The sequence below is a fragment of the Protopterus annectens genome, chromosome 13.part0, assembly GCF_019279795.1.
Source record: "Protopterus annectens isolate FY-2018-M chromosome 13.part0, PAN1.0, whole genome shotgun sequence".
Taxonomy (NCBI): Eukaryota; Metazoa; Chordata; order Ceratodontiformes; family Protopteridae; genus Protopterus; species Protopterus annectens.
The window spans coordinates 125,166,239-125,187,274 of record NC_056747.1 but is presented as its reverse complement, the minus strand read 5'-3'; the positions used below and the strand labels follow the sequence as shown (position 1 = coordinate 125,187,274).

The window sequence follows — 21,036 nt, the reverse complement described above, 5'->3', positions numbered from 1 at the left end:
TTTACAGTGTGGGTTCTGTCAGTAAGCCAGTTGGCAACCCATCGAGTGACGTAGGGATTAATGCCCAGCTTAGTAAGTTTATCTATGATTCCAGAGTGGGGGATGGTGTTGAAGGCCTTGTTGAGGTCCAGATAGGCTGTGTGGACTGCCTTACCCTCATCCACAGCTCTGGAGACTGATTTGAAGAAGTCAATCAGGTTCAAGAGACAAGATCGGCCCTTCACGAACCCAAACTGGGAGGGGCCCAGTGTTTGAAGGTTGCAAATGTCTTCGTTTATAAGTTCCATGATAATGGAATTCTGTACTATTAAATCTCATTTGTACTATTCACATGTAGGTATAATGATGTACTTAATTAGCAAATTAGCATATTATTTTTACATGTCTGAATATTTGTAATGTGTTTTTATATTGCTATTACTTCTATTTATTTCCTACCACTTTTTATTTTTTTCTGGAACTTTTCTTATCAGCACTTTAATGAAAACAGGTCTTGTTCAGGTCAATATTTCTAGTCAATAGGTGTGTGTGTATATATATATATATATATATATATATATATATATATATATATATATAAGTACAGACTGATTAATGCAGCTACCCATTGAAGGCTAACACTATTTTATAATGCAACTACAAAATTACTTTTCAGGAAAGAAATGCATAGTAGTTATGTGGGTTTTTTTGAGACATGGTCACACTGGAAATTTTGTAGGGAAAAAATTCTAATAAATGTCCAGGTTATGATCATTTCTTCAAAATAAGGAAATGATAGCACTCACAAGTGTCTGTATGTAGGGAAAACATAAACAGAGAAACACAAACTACCATGCATTTCTGCAGTCCTGTAGACACAAAATATGAGAATGTACAACAAAGTGGAAAGTAACTCATTTGCCAGTTTTAATCTCTGAAAGAAAACTATTGTCATAAAGCTATGAGTTCATTTTGATATATTAAAAAATCTCTTGGTTGCATTTTGATATATTAAAAAGCTTTCTGAGTGCTTGCTGAAGGTTTCTGCTTCCCCAATAAGCCCAGATCTCATAATCATACTACGAGTGTGTTCAGATTTTCAGTGTCAGTGAGGCTTATTTTTACAGCTGTGGTCTCCAAGTCCAACATTGTGAAGTTTGTGTAATAAAGGAAACAGTCGGGGTTTTATTCTAGTTTTCTTTATGAAAAAAGTCAACTATCTTTAGTTTCCACACCTTTCCTTCATTCATATAGCAGGCCTACCTATCTAATGCAGTCTCACACCCCCATAGCCACACTTGTCATCTGGAGGCATGGATCCTCTTTCTTTCAAACCAGAACATGAACCTTTTCCTCACCCCCAATCCACCTTGAGGGTAGCTCATCTCAGGATGCACCCTTATGTTTTTGAATTTATTGCTGTGGTATTAAGCCATCCCTTGATATTTTGGACCATGTTTGCTATATGGCATTTTGTCACCCTCCCTCGTGAATATTTGCGTCTTTGTACGATCTTGTGCTAAATGTTAGCTTTTCACTGTGAATGTGTTATCCTCCTGCATCATTCACAAGGTAGCGTCCATTCACGAGTCTGATATATACGATCCGAAGATGTCAAAGACAAACAAGATGCAGCCATTTCTTGAAAGTTCCACTGAAAATTAAACAAAGCAGTTGGTATAACTTTTTACTCGTTATTTTTATATAACTGCTTCATGAAATGGACATGCCTTACCTATTCTTTGCATATGTGGCCTAGAATGCTAGCCTGATTTCTGCTGCATAGCATGACATGTATCAGGTAAATATTAATTAGGATTCAGAAACAATCTCACCACTTGTGCAGTGCAGCTTTATCAAGTAGCACGGTGGTGAGAAATTCTGATTCAGAGACGGGTATAGCCACAAGGAAGAAGACCTTGTTATCGGCCCATTACCAGCTCATTACTAAGTGCCTTTGAATCAAACCCTGTGCTATCAGACCTGACCATGATAGTGTTCTACCTAGTGGACCATGCATCACATTATTATAGGAACCACCCCCCACAAGCACGAATGCACATGTCCTCACATACATTCCCTTACACACTCCCACATCCATTCATCCATAAACAAGCCCCCCACACTTGATTACAGTAAAGGAAATACCTCCCCATACACAAATACACACACTCTCATTCAACCAGATTTATACCCTTACAGATATGAACATACATGTCCATACTCATATCCAAACACACTCTGAAACTTTCTTACCCCAAAGCTTTGCTAGGCTTATGAGTACTGTAAACACCCTCAGAGGCGTGAATAGGTCACTGCCATCTTTTGATGGTCAATTTTTCTACCTACAGTAAAATTTTACATTTCTGACTGATTGTCTGACTTGCTAGACCAAGCTAATTGGGAGGTGCAAACATTTCTGTAAAAGAGCACATGGTTAACTATTACTGGCCACTCTCCAGGACTGCCATATAAATGGCTAACTTTCACTGGCCACAACCCCAGACTGCCATATCTACATGTGGCTCCACTAGTAAGACCACTCTCTGCACTAAGTGCCGCGTGAGGGAAAAACCTCAGCAGAGCAGTGGTCTGTGAAGCAGAAATGCTAAGTGTGATGTGAAAATCTGAGGTAATGTGTCCACATCAAGCTAAGCCTTTCTGAATTCCAGTGGTTATTTAACAATTCTGTCCAGAAGGACATTTTTCAGCAAATGAAAAATTATCTTTTGAGACAGAAATCTGATTTGTGTAATAAAAAGTATGGAAATGAACTTGCATTATAGTTTCCTTCTAACACCTGATTTCTTCCTCTCATAATGCAGTGGTAGCCATCATGTAATGTACAATGCACATACACATTACTGTGGCTACACATATCCTGCTACCTATTTTTATGCCTGGAGTCTGCATACTGGAAACAAGTTGTATGTATTGTAATGGTACAGTAGCACTGCCATGATATTATACGTGTGTGTGTGTGTGTGTGTGTGTGTGTGTGTGTGTGTGTGTGTGTGTGTGTGTGTGTGTGTGTGTGTGTGTGTGTGTAGGGGAAGACAGCAGCAAGAGTATGTGTGTGTGTGTGTGTCTCTATCTCTGAATCTGCATAAAAGGGGGACATGCATATATGTGTGTTTGTGTAATATACATGTAAACATACACACACAAACACCAACAGCCACACACACGAGTGCACACGTTTGTATATGAGTAGGGATATCCCCAGGCTCCCTGACGGAACAAATTCATGGTCACATACACAGACAGAGGTAGTTCCCAGAGAAGGTAGGCAAATGACAGAACTAGAAGAATCAGGTCAAAGAGAGGCTAGTCAGGGACCATGATAAATAAATGATAAGAAGTATAATTACTTGCACAATAGAATATAAGCTGTTTTGTTCTGCTTTAACTGGTATAGTATTATCTTAACATCCCTGCGTAATCCTATTCCATCTGCTGTTGTCAAAACAACTCAACAATTTATCATTCACGTAATCATTGTTAGACCAAGTACAGTGCATTCATTCTGTGAAACAGCATTTGGAAGTAGTTATAGCATATAGTATTACAGTACAAGTAATTATATGAAGCTTAAATTATACATCAGCTATAAAACTGTTCAATACATGGAACTCTGCAAATGCAAAGCCTTTTATTCTATCTCTTCTGGGTGATATGGGACTGGGAAATGGAAAATTAGCAGAATTTACCTGAAACCTAATTATATTTTTCATGCTTGTTTTATCTAGCCCATTAGGTATTTGAACTAGCAGTAACGACATCACTAAAAGAAGAATGTACCAAACCAACTCCCTGTGTGTCTAGATATGATTCATAAATCAAAAGCTTGCTAGACGTTCTTGAATATTTACCTGTTTAAAGAATTTATTTCTTACAACCTACTAGCAACTTGAAGTGCTATTTCTAAGAGATGCTTTAGTTAGCAGAGGCAGTCTGCACAAGATGCTTTAGTTAGCAGAGGCAGTCTGCACATCACAACTCTGTAGGTTGTATTCTTTTTTCTTTATCATGCCTTTTCCTAAACTTCTTATTTTTACCACTTCCAGATCTGCTGAAGAGTGCAAATAGTGGGCATAGACACTATACAGTGTTTGCAGCACTTGTCTGAAATCTGGTCAATGCTGGTTCGAATCCCATGAGTCACTTTGTTACCATGGCACTGAACAAACCACATTAACTCTAAGTCAATGATTCCACTCAACAGTAACAGCCAAGTTAATGTAAGTAGAATCTCCCAGTAAACTAGGCTGTAAGCAGAAAGATATATATGTGTGTGCACTGTCATAGGTTCATAGGTATATACTAAACTAATGACCACCTGTCTCTCTTTTTTTTTTTCATTACGGAAATGGATGTCCATCTATCAGTGATTAGTCATGTGACCAAAGGCAGTGTAAAATTCAGGAGAACTATCCGTAGGGTAACCCTGTGCTGACATTGACTCAACAGGACTTCACAATAACAACAACAAAAACAAAAGTCGCACACACTCTTACATACACATAATTATTTGATGAAGACATGGATGGCAAGAAATTCACGTGGACAGTGAAGCTCAACAGGTGAATCTTGTCGTCCATGTAATGAACACACAAAAATTATCAGTGAGACTCAATCAATTTTTTTGTGGTGAATGGTGTTTTATCTGCACCCTGTAGTACCAGTTACAGGAAAAAACTGAAGGAATGTAAAAGGTTTTACTTACTTTCAAAGCCTTTCAAAGCTCGTTAAACACTTAGCAGTGCTGAAGTGACAGCAGGCAGAAAAAGTGTCCCTCTGAAAAAATGTATTGCTTCAAAATCTGTTAAACACTTTGTTTTGCCACAGGATTTCTTTATAAGTGTGGCAGAGTGAAATATCTAACATCTTCTAAAGCTGTTTTATCATCTACCATTGTTTGTTGCTGACTGACACTGTCTGCTGGTAGTGCCTAGGCTCCTTAACAAAAGATTGTTGACCACCTTTCTGATTCTTCTTATTAAGGAATGGTCCTTAAGTTTGTCTTCTTCACGTTTTTGGAGTATAATCAGGGTGCTCCATGCACTACAAGTGAGTTTGAGTTGTTACTCTGCAAGTATTGAGACTATTTCTCTGAAGTCACCTCAATAGAGAGCCTCACACCACTCCTATGTAACTTTTCTATGTAAGCGTAAGTAACAAACAGTTTCAATATTATTCTCACCTGATACCAGTCCCTGCTTGGCAGCCAGTAATTCCTTCTTGTATTTGAACTTGAGGTTTGCTACTGTGTCATGAGGTAATGCTAATGTTATACAGTGATCTACAAGGGTATGCTGTCAAATGACACGGCCAGTATATGTAAAACATGAGGTGCTGGAGCACAATATGAATAAAACATGAGGTGCTGGAGCACAATATGAATAGCGGAGACATATACTGGCTGTGTCAGTGTATGTAAAACATGAAGTGCTGGAGCACAATATGAATAGCGGAGACATATACTGGCTGTGTCAGTGTATGTAAAACATGAGGTGCTGGAGCACAATATGAATAGCGGGGACATATCTAAGGAGAATCAGAAGCAGGATAGGATGCATGCATACTGCCAGTCCTATCAGCAGGAAAAGAAGGGGGTGAGCCTCTCGCTGTAGGTGACTGAAAGCAAAGTGTAACAAGAAATCAAAGATCAGAAAAAAATTATAGGGATTTAATTGATTTTGTGAAACACGAAGCTGATCTTAATATTATATCTACTGTCTCAAGTCATATCGCTACCCTCAAATAAGCCTGGAATTCATTGTACTACTTTCCAAAGGATCGCCTTATCACGAGGTCAGTCTAGAAAATGAGTATATTAGATTCATCTTCAATTAAATCATGCAAAGGGGAATTGAAAAACTGCACCATCTTCTTGCAATTCTGCCAGTGGTAAACCATATGCATTTGTACTGCAGCCAGTGGGGAAGCGATAGACCTGAGGCAACAGTTTTCCCAAAAAGCATGCAGATTTACTTACATGAGTGGGATAAAATGGAAAAACTGATATATCTATATCTTTCTATACATTTTTCTATCTGTACGTACATTATCTATCTGTCGATCTCTCTCTGTATATATATATATATATATATATATATATATATATATATATTTACATAAAAAATTGGGGTATATCAAGTGCACCTCTAAAATAGATCATGCCAACAATGATGTGAAGTAAAAAATAAAATAAATAAATGCATCCAAGAAGGAATTTGAGAAGACACATTTTTCCCACTGTCCATTCCTGGATAATTTTAAGCATTTATCTGTTGTTTTCACTTTTTTCCAGTTACTGGAACAATGCATTTTGCTTTTAAACTTTAAATATTCTCCATCAGATGTCAGTATTTATTCATAATTTATTTTTATTCACATATCTTTGTAAATGCTGCAGATAACGCTCTTCTCGGCTCCTTTGCCCTGTGTTTCTACAAAATAACATCTTGTTTTGTTTATGTTTTTAAATACAGACTGCTACCAACATAAAGTACCTCAGTAGTAAATGGAATCAAATTATCAGTTACCTGAGAAAATCTGGGGCACGAATTATCATGTGCTGAAAATCCTCCAGAGACAACTTTCCGTCATTGTCCAGATCAGCTTCATCAATGACCTTCTCGCACACAAGGCGAACCTCTTCTGGAGTAAGTTCATTTCGAGTCAGTTTGTTCAGTGTTTTTTGCAGATCTGACTTGCATATGTAATCATCATTATTAAAATCTGTGAAAAATGTATTTGTATTACTTTTAAGTACTGCTTTTATTTCAGCACAAATAGATCCTACATGTTGTACAAGTAAGATGCATGTTTTGGACAGTAGCATATTTTAGAATTAAAGAACAGGATTCAAGAAAGCTTTATATAATTAGAGTAATGAAATGTCCATTGATTATGTCATTACTGAAACTCAGCATATAAAACATAACTCAGAGCAAGTCACTTAACCAGAGATCCTGGATCGCCACTGAAGCCCTTGAAGAGGGATACTTGTGTCCAGTGGGCAATACCTGGCTAATAAATGTGTAAAAAATAATATATACCCATCAGTGAGCTTGGTCTTTCTGTTTTCAACACAGTTAGTCAAAGTACCATGCTAAAATCAGTGATAATTATCTGCAAATTGAGATAATGTTATGCATTCTACCACTTTTCTTTAGACAGATACCAGAAAAGAATCATTGAGGTATTTAGATGCACCTGTTATTTTTATATTGTTGAATATGAACATGTAAACACATTGCTACTTTTGCCTCCAAAATACAACAGAAAGTCATTCCAAAAGTTTTTTTCATGATAATGCAGCAATTTAAAGCTGCCTTTTATTTTAGAGAGTACGTATAAGGTTATCTAAAGAATTTCTGAAAAGTCTGAATGTGTAATGTCAGTGCCCAATATTTTACACTTGTGTGAGTAAATCCACTCTGTGTGGAAACTTGTGGTGATAGCCCCTGGTCATTTCCAAAAGAAAGGAGAACAACTGTTGCCTGGGCCAAAATGGAGTCACCACAATTATCCTGAGGGATTCCTTCTTAATTTTCAGCAGTACCCTGGATATAAGTGGAAAGGGTGTAAAAGCATACAGGAACATAACTGTCCAATGAAAAGAAAAGGCATCTGCCTTCCAGGCCTTGCACTCAGTCTTGGAACAGTATTTTGTGATTTGATTGTTTAGACAGCAGGCAAAAAGGCCTTCTTAAGGGATTTTCCACAGATTGATCAAATCTTTGAAGACCCCCTCTGGTCTAAGTTTCCATTCATGAGGGTCTATCCTGGTCCTGCTCAGCTTGTCTGCCACAGAGTTTTGCCCTGACAGAATGTAGGATGCCTGTAGAGTGAGGCTGTGCTGTAAAGTTATATCCCAAGCTACCATGGCTAGTCTGCACCTGAGGTAAGATCGTTCCCCCTTGTTTCTGTACCACATGACAGGGGTGTCATCTATAAACACTTGAAGAGGACACAGGGACCACAGTTGATTCAGAAAGTTCATAGCCTTTATAAGAGCCAACATCTCTTCTATGTGTATGTGTTTTAATTTGTCTTTTGTGTCCCAGATACTCTGCACTTCTATTCCCAGTGACACAGCTCCCTAAGCAAAGCCTGAGGTGCCTGTGGTGATGGCTTTAGAGCAGGAGGGGAGAAGGAGAGACCTGGATTTACAGATATTTCATGTCTCAACCAAGTGATTTCTCTTCTGACAAGCCCCAGAACAGAAATGTGAAAAGATAATTGGTAGTGGTGCTGGTACCAAAGAGATTTCAAATATCATTGTATCTTTCTCATGAGGTATTGCAAGAGGTATCATGAAAAACATGGATGGCATGAGTCGGTGCATCATGAGGTATTCACTTGCTGTGACTCAAGTCTGAACGGAAAATCCCTGGAACAGATACAAGTATAAAACTATTTTTTTTTCTCTGTGGAAGAAAAGCTCTTTGTAATAAGGTGTCTAGCAGGCACCCCACAATTATAATCCTGGGTGATGGAGTAAAAAAAATAACTTTTGAATGTTCTCTTAGAATCCCAGCCTGTGTAGGAGATCTCTTACCCAAGCAAATGATTCCCAACACTTTGAAAAAGACACTGCAAAGATAAGCAAGTCATATAAATATGGAGAAACATGGATACTCTGTAGCATGCATTGAGCTATGACAGAAGCTAGGCATTTTGTGAACTCTGTTGGACCAGTCGATATCCCAGAGGGTAAGGCAGAGAACTGATAATGTGATCCATACACACAAAAATGTTAAGAAATGCCTGAAATCCGGATGAATAGGAATGTGATGATATGCATCTTTTTAATCAAAGGATCCAGAAATACTCAATCGAGGAAGGAGGGGGTAACAGGCTGTGACATGAAAGCATTTTGAGCTTGGGCATCACCACAAACTCATTCAGGAAAGAAAGATCCAGAACTAGTCTACAGGAATTTTCTTTCTTTGGCACTAAAAACATTCTTGAATAAAATCTTTATCCATCTGGGAAAGAGGAACTGCTTCTGTTACCCCTGAGACAGCATGTGGTGTAGAACAGAATGGAAGAAAGTGCTTGGTAGCAGGAATGACTAAAGCTATAGCTGCTGGGTTATGTCTGGGATGATTGTATAGAAATCTGAAAGACTAAAGAAGTTTGTACGTTCTGTCTTATTTCTTAGGGGTAGCAGTCTGGCTGTCAGGAAAACCACAGGTTGCAGCAAACACATACTCCAGTGCTGGAAACACTGAGGGGATGGGTGTAGGTTCTGGGAATTCCAGTTGTAAAGATCATACTATATTCTCAGTAAATTGAGAAACCTCAGTGTTCTCCCACTGAAAACACTGGCAGATTCTGGAAATAGTTTCATAGAAAGTGAATCCTTCACAGGAAGATTCAGATACCATACTCACCTCAGAGGCTGAATCAGAAAGCTGAGCTGAAAAAAACTGCATCTGTTTCTTCACATTCTCCTACAGAGTCAACATTTTGTATCTCTTCAGAAAGAGGAATCCTTTTTTCTTTCACCAAAAATCACCCGATAAGAAGGGTCAATAGCCTATACAGGATCCTGAGCCAAACCCACTAAATTACTCCTGTGCAGAGAAACTGATACAGGAGAAGTTAAATGTTTAACTTTTTCCCTCATTTTGACAATAAATGAGAGGCAATTAGACCTGTTATTGCCCACAAATGCTATAGATTTCTGTAATGCAAGTGTTTCCCTTTAGTAATCCTGGTAATCTGCCTGTTATGCAACCTCTGAAATCTCTCATGTTTGTGACTCATTATAAATATGACATTTAGCATAATGTTGTATAAAAGGTAGAACTGCTGCCTTGTATATTGGAACCAAAACAGATGCATCTCTACACACACATCTTAGCATATTTTTTTTAATATTTACATACACTTTTCTAATCATTCTTCTGAAATGGGCATGGAAACTTAAGTCACTGTTAATAAATATTCCTCAAGTCTGTAAATCTATTGTCTAATTAAAATATGATCATCACCACAAGCTTATGGATAGTTCCGATTCTTTCTTCCAAAATGCAGAACCCTGCATTTTGTTGCATTAAAATCCATATCGTTGAAAGATGACCACTCATACAGGATTGCCTACATATTCTTGTAGCATTTTCTCATCATTTTAATATTGGTGACAGTGGGTCCGAACTTTGTTTTGTCCACAAACTTGCTGGCTTACACATTTTGATTGGTAGTAAAATTTTAAATTTACACATTGAACAATAACGGTCCCAGAAGGGATTCCTCTTGTACCCCCAGGAGAACATCTACTTTATCAGATAATTTATCATGAACATGCATATTACAGCTCCTTCCATTTAACCAAATCGTGGTAGTTAGTAATGTACAAATTAATAGCCAAGGGACCTTATTGTTCTAATAATTTCCATATAAGGTACCATACAAAATGCTAAATAAATTACATCTGTTTATAATCCAGTATCTAATACAATTATTATGTTGAAATTGAAGCAAACCAAATTAGTAAGTCAGGAATATTCTTCCATAAATCCATATTAAAATATGTCCAGCCTGTCCTAGCCGTAACTGGTAAGATCTGACATGTAAGTTTTTCAAAGCATTTCAGCGAGATATATGTCAGACATATTGGTCTATAAGCTTCTTTGGCAGAGGGATTGATGCACTTTGGTACTGGAAGGTCGATCGCATCATTCAGTACTGCAGGGACACATCCAGCTTTAAGAGAGTTCTGCTAAAGGAAATATAGGCAGGGAAACAAATCTTCAGCTAAGCTACTTATAAAGAAACCATTTAATTCATCAATACAACAAAATTAATTTTTACTTTCTTTAGTACATCGGAAATACTATGTTTAGATATTTCTGGACAAAACATAATTACTATGTTTTACGATGTCTTTATAATCAGATGTATGCAAAGCACTGACAGAAAAGTTTTGAGAAAAATATTTGCTAGTTTATCATCATCTGCGGTTGTTAACTCATCCATTTTAATAGATACATTTGATGTTTATGTGATGCTTCAGGTGTTTAAACAGTACTTTACAATTAGTTTAAGTACGCTCAGCAAGTTTTACTTCATCATTCTTCCTGGACCAATACATTTCCCTACTGAAACTGCTTTTTATCAGTTTATATTATCATTTACACTGGGAAACACCTTCACTAATTATCAAAGGAATTTTTTTTATTTCTTACTTTAGTCAGTTTCCTTGACCATCACAGAGGAAACTGACTTCCCTGTCTGGTATTATGGCCCGTAGGCACAATCCCAGCAATCGCATCATCAATAAATTTGTAAAAAAAAATTTCCCCACAATCTTCCACCCTCCATATCAACCCACCATTTCCATGCCTTCAATTCTGTGCTAATAGCCACAAAGTTTGTCTTATAAAATGTTTGCTTTTGAGACCTCTCTCTGCTTCCTTATTATTTTAAAGGTAACAGTCATTAAAATGGACTTTTGCAGGTTATCTGTAAGCATGACTGTCCCTTTTGAGATATGACTTAGCCTGTCCCTAGGAAAAAGATGACCTCTCTGTGAGGACTTATCCATCTTACTACCATTCCCAGTTCTTTGTCCACTATCACAGCCAGTTATTCTACTCCGTAACACTCTCTCTTTTATTAGCATGATGGTGTCTGGCACCAGTAAAACTTATAAAATACATTTCTACCAAACCTCTGTTCTGACATTTTTCTGTCACCTCATGACCCTATTTGCCACCATCTCAGTTGTGTGCTGTGATGGTTCACTGGTACCTCTTTGCACTATGTGCGATCCACTACACATGTTGGCCAAGGTGGACTCCTATCTCCAACATCATATTAAGTTTAACACTTAGAAACACTTTTACTGTGTTCTAGTCTTTCTTCATTTCCTGGGCAAAACTTATACTTTGCTTGGTAGCTGAATATTCAATCAACAAAATCCTCTTCTTTGTGCCCACAATGGACCTGATCCCACTCACTCACTTCCTGCCCTATGCCTCTGCACACGTCCTATTTGCATGCTTACCCCCCTTTCCACTGTCCCAGCCCTCCTCATTGCCTGCATTCATCCCCCCACCCATTGCACCTGATTCACTTTCTGTCCTTCCTGTACTCTCCGTAGTAGCTCCCTCGAATGTCCGTTTCACCTTGTAATCGTCCCAGCTCTCTGCCACTTCCCTCTTGTTCCCCTTGTGGTACTGATTACTGCTTGGTTACCTCAAGCTCTACCTTCCCATCACCACTTATCACTGCTACCTGGTCCACAACAGTGTGGCTTCTTTTTCCTTGCTGTCTCTTCTAGCTACAGCTCCCACTTTCTCCTGTCACCTTATGTGGGACCCTGTTTTCATGCTGCCCCCTGCCTCCTTCTCTCCAGGCTCACTCTGGCTTGCCTGACTCACCAACCCACTACTTTCTCAACATTCCATATTTTTGTTCTGAAGTTCTCCGTACTCTTCTAGACCCCACTTCCTCTGCCACCTCAATGGTCTCTGAGCCAAGAAGCTTTCAATTGTCCTGATTATCCCACTAGTCTCAAATATAGGTTCACAAGTAAGTATTCAGCTAGCCATTTTAAGCCTAGCCAATTTCCCTTTTGTTGCTTGAATTAGCCTATCCCATTTGGTATTAGACTGGCCTTACCCAGCCTATGGCCAGTAATTATATATTACCCCAATGAGAATAACTGTTACCCTTAATGAGAATAACTGGGATCACACTATAGATAATTTGTCAGGACCCATGTATGGGATAAAGCATTTAGGAGCTGCCTTTGTCCATTAGTACTACAGGGGGGAGTCCTGGGGTAAATGTTCTGTTTACCATCCATAGATCTATTGCATTTGAAAATGGACAGGGATGAACTTTGTTTTATGTGGATGGAGTCTGTTCAACAGCAGCAGTATCCTCTGTGAGATAAAACTGTCCTTTCAAACCATTATGTTAATGTTGCAGAAGAGGTTTATATCCCTAGATTGAGCATTTCTGATGCCATTTGACTTGTTGATGTCAGTGGATCCATCAGTACTGGGTTGGAGGATGTCTTGTATTCCAGATACGAGTTACCTCTTAACAATCAAGAGTATAGTGACAGGGCTTTGACTGAGTTCATATAGGACATATTGTTTAGGCCTTGTATCCTTTTAGTAAGATATCTCTGTGGACATTCCAGCTGTTGCATATGTCTGAAGTGATACATGCCAAACTAGACATTATACTAAATGATTGGCCTAATGAGGGCCTAATGAGGGCTGAGTAAAAGGGGACAGTGACATCCATAGATTTAGACAAATTCCCTTTGTTTATAAGCTGTCTAGTATAGAAGGACTTTCTTACAAGAGAGGACACATTAGTTGACAGTTACATCGCTGTCCACCTAAGTTTCCAAATCCCAAACAACTGGGTCAACTAATACAGGCATATAGCCAGTGTGGTAGTTCCCCAAGATAGATGGCTTCCTAAAGGATACATTTTTTGGTGTCTAGTTTCAGTCCATGTTTTTGACAGTAGTGATTTATTTGGGAGAAACCTTCCTGCCGGATGGTTAAATCATTTGGGGTTTCAATAACTGCTCATAGTTTGCAGTCATCTGCAAGCTTAGACAGCCAGAACCATTTGGTACTGTCTCTTAATTCAGAGATGTAGATGCCAAACAGCAAATGCCCCAGCTCAGAACCCAGTTGGACTAAACAGGTGACTGGTCTCCTTGTAGAGGTAACGTCCCTTCTCTTTTGAATACCTCAGATATCTCAGTTTATCTCCTGTTAGATTTTTGCTGTTTATTCTCTTTCCTGAGTGTCTTGTATCGTAGAATAAAGATGTTTTGTCTCTTTTCATTTATTTGTGGCTCATTATTCCTTCTATGTCTGTTTTTTTCTGTTTTAGAAAGTACTTACAGTGCCTTTGTTTTGGAAGCACTGCTTACCACAACTGTCCATCAGTGCTGTACTCCTTCGTGTTTTCTCTTCCTTCTTCTACTGCTATAATTTCTCTTTCTTTCTTCCTACAGCTGTCATTATTATCCTTTTCTTCCTGTCTTTTAATACTTTGCCATCTTTCTCCTCATTATTTTATAGGCAGCAGTATCTTGGTGTGCCTTTCCAACAAAACATTTAGCACTATTGTCCCTTAATGTCTCATTTGGAGAATATCCTGGTATAGAACCTCTGGCTCACCTCCTCCTTGTCATTTGTTATGCTGTGTTGGTGCTCCCTCATAGTCCCTCAGCCACAATGTGAGACAGTCTATCCTAATCTTCCTAACCCTCCTGGTTTTAAGCATTTATAATGCTTACAAAAACCGTAATGCACTCTCCATTCTCCTGTTTCACTCAGCTAACTCATTTGCCATCTTGATAATTTAGTTTATATTTTCCTCACCATATTATTTATGCTTACATGGACCATTATGTATGTCCTTGGTCACTACTGAGACTTGTCTATCTGGAATCAACTCAGGGACCATCTTATATGATGCTAGACTCCTTTCGTACAGTCTCCTAATCAACTAAATGATTCCTCCAAAAGTACCAAAGTACCATCCATTCCTCCTGCCAGAGTGCTTGGGCTTGCCCTTCTTTCTGTTACGCTTCCAGTGCTGACCCTTTCTACTGTTCTTGTGCTGCATATGCCTGCCTAACTCCTGCAGATAGTCCTGTTCCATTTACTGGAGTTATCCAGTCTTCCCTTCCAGCTAAATCTGACCTAGCCTAGTACCTCTTCTCTACTATCCAAAATCTTCTGAAATTTCAGTCTCTTCTCCTTCTTTCCTGTTACATGTATCAGAGTCCTGCAGTTAAACTACCTTTCTTTTCTTCTTCTGCCGCACCATCTGTAATCAGGTTTCCTTTGGGGCCCACCTTTATCACGCCTTCTGAATTCAGTAGCATAGCAAAGTGGGTAACTGCCCTGGGAGCAAAGTGTTCAGGGGTGCAGGTCAAGAGCTCTGCCCTGCTGCAGTATTTTTCTGTACTGAAATGCCGGTACAGTAAATCACTTAAGTTCAAAATTTTTTTTTTTTGCAAAGTGGTGGTGGGAGGTGTATTTGGTGGAGCATGATTGGCAGATTTACCGTAAGATGTGAATAATTGACTTTTTTTGCACTTACTGAGTGGATGCAAGTTTGTGGGACCGGCACAGGGCTCTAGCTGAACCAGCTATTACTCTGTCTGACTTCATCACTGTCTTTGCCTCCTTCTCAAAGCCCACTTCTCTTGACTACTTTGGAAATTTTTGCCCCTATTGCCACCTTTGCCCATGAGTTCCTGGATCTTGCCTACCTCTCTTCTATATCATTTCCTGTTTGCTCTGCTTCCTTTCATCTATTTCCCCTATTATCCTCATCTGCGCTGCATTTCTCCCTTTTCATATTGCTGGGCACTTCCCAGATTTCTTCCACTAACAATCTGAGCCTTCACACATCACTCAGTAATGTCCTTAGACTCTAATGCATTCCCTAGCCCCTCCCATTCTACTGATACTCTAATGCATTCCCTAACCCCTCCCATTCTACTGATACTCTAATGCATTCCCTAACCCCTCCCATTCTACTGATACTCTAATGCATTCCCTAGCCCCTCCCATTCTACTGATACTCTAATGCATTCCCTAACCCCTCCCATTCTACTGATACTCTAATGCATTCCCTAGCCCCTCCCATTCTACTGATACTCTAATGCATTCCCTAGCCCCTCCCATTATACTGATACTCTAATGCATTCCCTAGCCCTTCCCATTCTACTGATACTCTAATGCATTCCCTAGCCCCTCCCATTATACTGATACTCTAATGCATTCCCTAGCCCCTCCCATTCTACTGATATTCTAATGCATTCCCTAGCCCCTCCCATTATACTGATACTCCACACATAGTAAACGTATCTTACCATTCGCCCTCTCTTCGAGTCTCCTGTCCTCTTCTTCAGGTGCTGCTTCTTGCATCTGTCATCATTCTTCCCCTTCTGCTGTCCTACCTGTACCACTTACAGGGCTCATTTGGTTGTAAGAACACAAAGTCATAGGCAGCAAGGACCATACAGGCATCTGTGCTACTAAGAATGGAGACTTCTCTTTTCTAGGTGGAGCTATGGTCTGTAGTTAAAACAAAATATGCAATGGATACAAGAGATAAAGCTTCATAGTCAGGGGATAAGGATAGGGGATCTTGTACCAACACAATTCTGTATGCATTTTGTTTGTGATACCAGGATGTGAACGTGGCCATGACATTTTAAACTTCAAAGAGTTTGCATTTTTTAATCATAAGATTATATCCCCACTTACAGATCCCTCTGACTAATCTCCTGGAACTTCTTTCTCTCTAGCTATCACTTCCCTTTCACTGTTTAACAGTCCCTCTCTCAGCTCAGCTTATTTTCTTCTGGCAACAAGCAGTTTACATGCTGATAAGTGTTGCTGACTATAGAGAATGGCCCACTCTGCAGCAGTTTGCATGCTGATAAGTTGCTGACTACAGAGAATGACCCCCTCTGCATTGTCCCTGCCCTGCTCCTTGATGATGACTGAAGCTGTCTCTATGACAGAAGTATATTTCAGTGGTCACTTTATGTCCCTGAAATCAATTGATACCATTATAAGCCCTCTGGTGTGATTATCAGTATTCGCCCTCTTTATTGACATGCTTTTATTAGTAGCCTTCTTGCCTGATCAGCTAGTTTGTCCCCTTTATTGAAATGCTTACCAAAATTAGGGCGCTCCAAAACTGGTTGAATACCTGTTCCTTATTCTACATTCCGCTTGGGGAGCAATTCCTCACTAGTCGTAAATTACCACTTAACCACTGTTTAGGTTCTGATAATTCACTGCTGCTGACCACAGATCCACTGTCTGTTCATTCCCTGCACTGCTCCTCTGAATCTCCTTCCTGCTATGATTGCTTCTGCTTTTGATGGAGACAGCTCTCAAATGGTATATTTATATCCCTGATGTCTAGTACTGATTCTATTTGCTTTATAGCCTGATTAGTTACTGTTTTCCCTCACCAGTGATAGGCTGTAACTTGAATCCTTCTCACTTAATAAGCTGCTTTTCTCTCTATCATGATAGGTTGCCAGCCACCAGAGCTGATTCCCATTGGAGATTGCCAGCCACCAGAGCTGATTCCCATTGGAGATTGCCAGCCACCAGAGCTGGTCCCCATTGGTTGTTTGCCTACTCCTTATTGAGCATTCCTAGCCTAGGAGAAGCTGCAAGCACTCACAGGTGCTGTCTGATTGCTGATAAAAATATCTTGAGTCAACTGTGTGCTTTCCCTGTACTTCTTATCTACCATTATTTCCTGCACTGCTTTATTTATTTATTTATTTATTGATTGATTGATTGATTAATTGATTGACATTTGTTTACTGGGAAGTCTGACTGGACATAAGTGCCCTTTTTCAGTGGAAGCCTGGAGAGTAAAGCTCCAATGTATCATATTTAATACAATCAATATTTACAATAACACATTTTATGAGATTTCAGCAAATACACAACATAATAGTATAATACAATTGTATTGATGTTCACAAACATTAAATTTACAGGCCTTGTACTGACACTTTACAGATAACAGAGTGGTGTATAAGAGAGGAAGGAATGATTTAAGAAATACAATAGAGTGAGGGTATTACAGAAGATAAAGTTTTGAGTGTTAACATAGAAGTAGTGATGGAATAGTAATTTGGTTGTGCTAATTAGAAGTATGTAGGTAGGAGTGATTTAAGAAATACAATAGAGTGAGGGTATTAGAGGAGATAGGACGGCACAGTGGTGTAGCGGTTAGTGTTGTCGCCTCACAGCAAGAGGTTCTCCGGTTCAATTCTCGTCTGGGGTGCATTCTGTGTGTAGTCTGCATTTCCTCCCTGTGTTTGTGTGGTTTTTCCTCCTGGTGGTCTGCTTTCCTTCTACATTAGAAACACATGGAGAAGATGGATTGGACAATCTAAATTGGCCCTAGGTGTGTCTGTACCTGTGGGACTGTGTGGTGCACCCTCTGAGGAGAGTTGGGCCTTGAGCTAGCAACCCAATCCAGAAAACCCATACCTGCTACGGAGACGAGTGCTGAAGGGCGCTTGTTGCCCAATGTGCTGTGTGCATGGGAGTGAATTTAGGATACAGGATTAGAGGAGATAAGCAAGTTTGAGTGTTAGCACTGAAGTAATGATGGAATAGTAATTTGGTTGCACTAATTAGAAGTAGGTATAGTAGTTTAAGAAGCATAATAAAGTGCGGTATTAGAAGGGGATAAGCAGGTTAAGTGATTAATACTTCAAAGGGAAGTATTAGAAAGATGATGCAGGATGTTAGAGAGTTATGTCCCCAGTGAGACACAGGGGAAAAGCCAGGAGGCAGAGAGGAATTCTCTTAGCAATGGTTTAAAAACATGAAGGTGTGTGATAGACCTGATTGGTTTTATTTCAAGTTCTAGCTACACTGTTGGAATACAGACTGACCCCAGCAGCCCTTTGTGATTTGTAGGTGGTAAGCAGTTTATATTTGACTGAAGGGGACAAATTGGAAGATAGTATTGGAGTGGGGGGGTCTAATTGCTGGGCAAGCAGAAGGCGTATGGATGATTTTATGGGTTAAGGTGAGCTGATTATAAGATAGGTGGTGAGGAAGCTCAAGCCAGTTAAAGTGTTTTTAGTGCTGAAAAGCTGGGTCTGGTAAGGTTTTGAATCTGGCAGCTTTGTTATAGCAGTGTTCAAGTTTAGAACTAAGTGAGGCTTGTAGGTTGGTCATGATAGTGCCTCCATATAGGAGAGGGGGGTTAGACATAAGTGATAGCCTGACTTACCTTGGCAGAGTCTTTAAGGAATTTCTTTACTGTGTGTAGGGCGCCTAGGTTTTGATGAGTTTTGCTGATGCTGTTGTAGATCTGTGAATCAAATTTAAGATTGTCGTCAATTATCATGCCAACTAGTTTTGTATGGGAGGTAACTTCAGTAGTGGTATTATTTAAGGAAGAAATTTTAAAGTAGTTTTTTTTTTCCCATGGAAATGGGATTTTGGAAAAAAAGAGAAGAAATTTAGTTTTTTGGGGATTTAGTAGCAGGTAATTATCCTGTAGTGAACTTTCAACAGAGTTAAAGGCTTCTTGAATAATTTATTTATTTATTTATTTATTTATTTTCCATTTGTTTATCAGGAAAGTCTGACTGGACACAAGTCCTTTTTCAGCAGAGGCCTGAGGAGAAAAGCTCCACCATAAAACAGAAGAAATGTTGACATATACATAAATAAGATTACATATAACACAGATAAATGTATCATAGTAATACAAATAACATAGAATAACATAAAGTAAAAGTATTATGCACTTTTTCATGTATAACATGTTCCACATAGATCTCAGAGAAAATGTAAATAAACACTATATTAAGAAAATCTACACAGTAAAAAAGGGCATGTTAACATATTCATAGCTACAAATCATTAGATGGTGTTGGGTATATCCTTACAAATATTTGTACTTCATTTCCAGAGTTGGAAAACTAAGAAAACAGAAACTAACCAGAACTGGTGCAAGAGTATAACTTTGTTTTGGAGAAGTGAGTTTTAAGTCTTTTTTTTTAAACTGAGGTAAGTTAGTAGTAGATATTAAATCTGTAGGCAATATATTCCAGATTGTAAGTATACAGTTTGAGAAGAGTCTCCTGCAGCATTGTTGGACTTTGTTTCCTTTATTAGTGATTTATTTCTAGATAGAAGGACACAATTAGTGGAGTAGAGATGTAGGAGAATTTGAAGAGCAGGGGTATTCTCAGGTTGGTTAAGAATTTTATGGGCCGTAGTAAGTCGGTTATATAGTAAGAGTTGAGGAAGTTGAGTGCTATGCAGTGACGTGACCTGAAAGGAAATTCCCTGAAGATGTATTAGTTTGTCAGAAATGCATATTAGGCTAGAATCATATCGTACAAGGGAAGCTTGCTGAGAGGATTTCTGTAAATTGTTAGAGACTATATTAAAGAGGAGAAGGCCAGTAATGGAGCCCTGCGGCACACTAGTATTGACGGGAAGGAAGGAAGGGAAAAAAGTGGAGAGCTGTTTAACAGACAGGTATCTACCGGTTAAGTATTTGTTAAACCATAGTATTATGGGTTGTGATAGCCCGAGGGAAGACAATCGGTAGAGGAGATTTTGGAGAGAGACTAGATCAAAAGCTTTAGAGAGATCAAGGAATACAGAGGAAACAAGTTTACCTTAATCTCTATAATAGTATGTATCTATGGAAGTTAATAAGCCGATGGTAGTGCTAAGCATGTTGTTATGTACCTTATTACATATTTATTTATGTACTCTTTGTTAGTCCCACTATGCTACTAACCTCTTTTCAGGGGAGACCTGAGGTGGTATTTATAGTATTAGATGAAATATGGTCAGTTCATCGGGAACTTCCCCCACTCCTTTCTATAGGTGCCATGGGATCACTTATATCTCTTCCTAAGCTACCACAAACTCAAGCAGATGGGACCTTTGTTTAATGTCTCATCCAAAGGACAATGCACTCGGGTGCAACACCTTATGCTGCACTGCATTGTCAGCAGTCCATCTTCTTGGTGTGGGAATCGAACCCACTGTCTTCTGCACCAAAGACAAGTACCACTAACACAGACACATGACTTACAGTACATACCTACATATTTGCAGAGCAGTAAGAAAATATATAGCACTAAGATGAGATCAGTTGGTCATATGTGTTCAGAATAACCTCCTGTCTTGCCAATTAAATCTCAGAAATACTCATTGATCAACCATCTTTACTTCATTCTCTTCCTAAATCCCCTGTATTCATCTCATCTGGGTGCCTCAGATTGCACTTAATCTCACATCACCCAATTTTATTAAAGAAAAGAGACAAAAGGAGTCAGTTATTGATTACTTCAGAAAAATCCACAGTCCAATAAGTACTGTCTTAGAAAAAAAATGCAGGAGAATAAAAGGACGTGTTAAAAACTCAAGGTACTTGACTTATGGTAAATGGTAAAGATATAATATTTCAAGGATATTAGAAAAAAAATGACTACAGTAGACAATCCTGAATGGCACAACACAGTCA

The 21,036-nt window shown here is 38.9% G+C and overlaps 1 protein-coding gene across 2 annotated transcripts in view; it reads right to left on the bottom strand.

Moving 5' to 3' along the window:
- CIB3 (calcium and integrin binding family member 3) overlaps positions 1–21,036 on the bottom strand; it is a 152,437-nt gene that overhangs the window by 14,830 nt on the left and 116,571 nt on the right. For both annotated transcript variants that reach the window (XM_044090704.1, XM_044090705.1), the window contains exon 5: positions 6,528–6,723. In XM_044090704.1, coding sequence (XP_043946639.1) covers positions 6,528–6,723 — 196 coding nt within the window. The remainder of the gene's footprint in view (positions 1–6,527; positions 6,724–21,036) is intronic.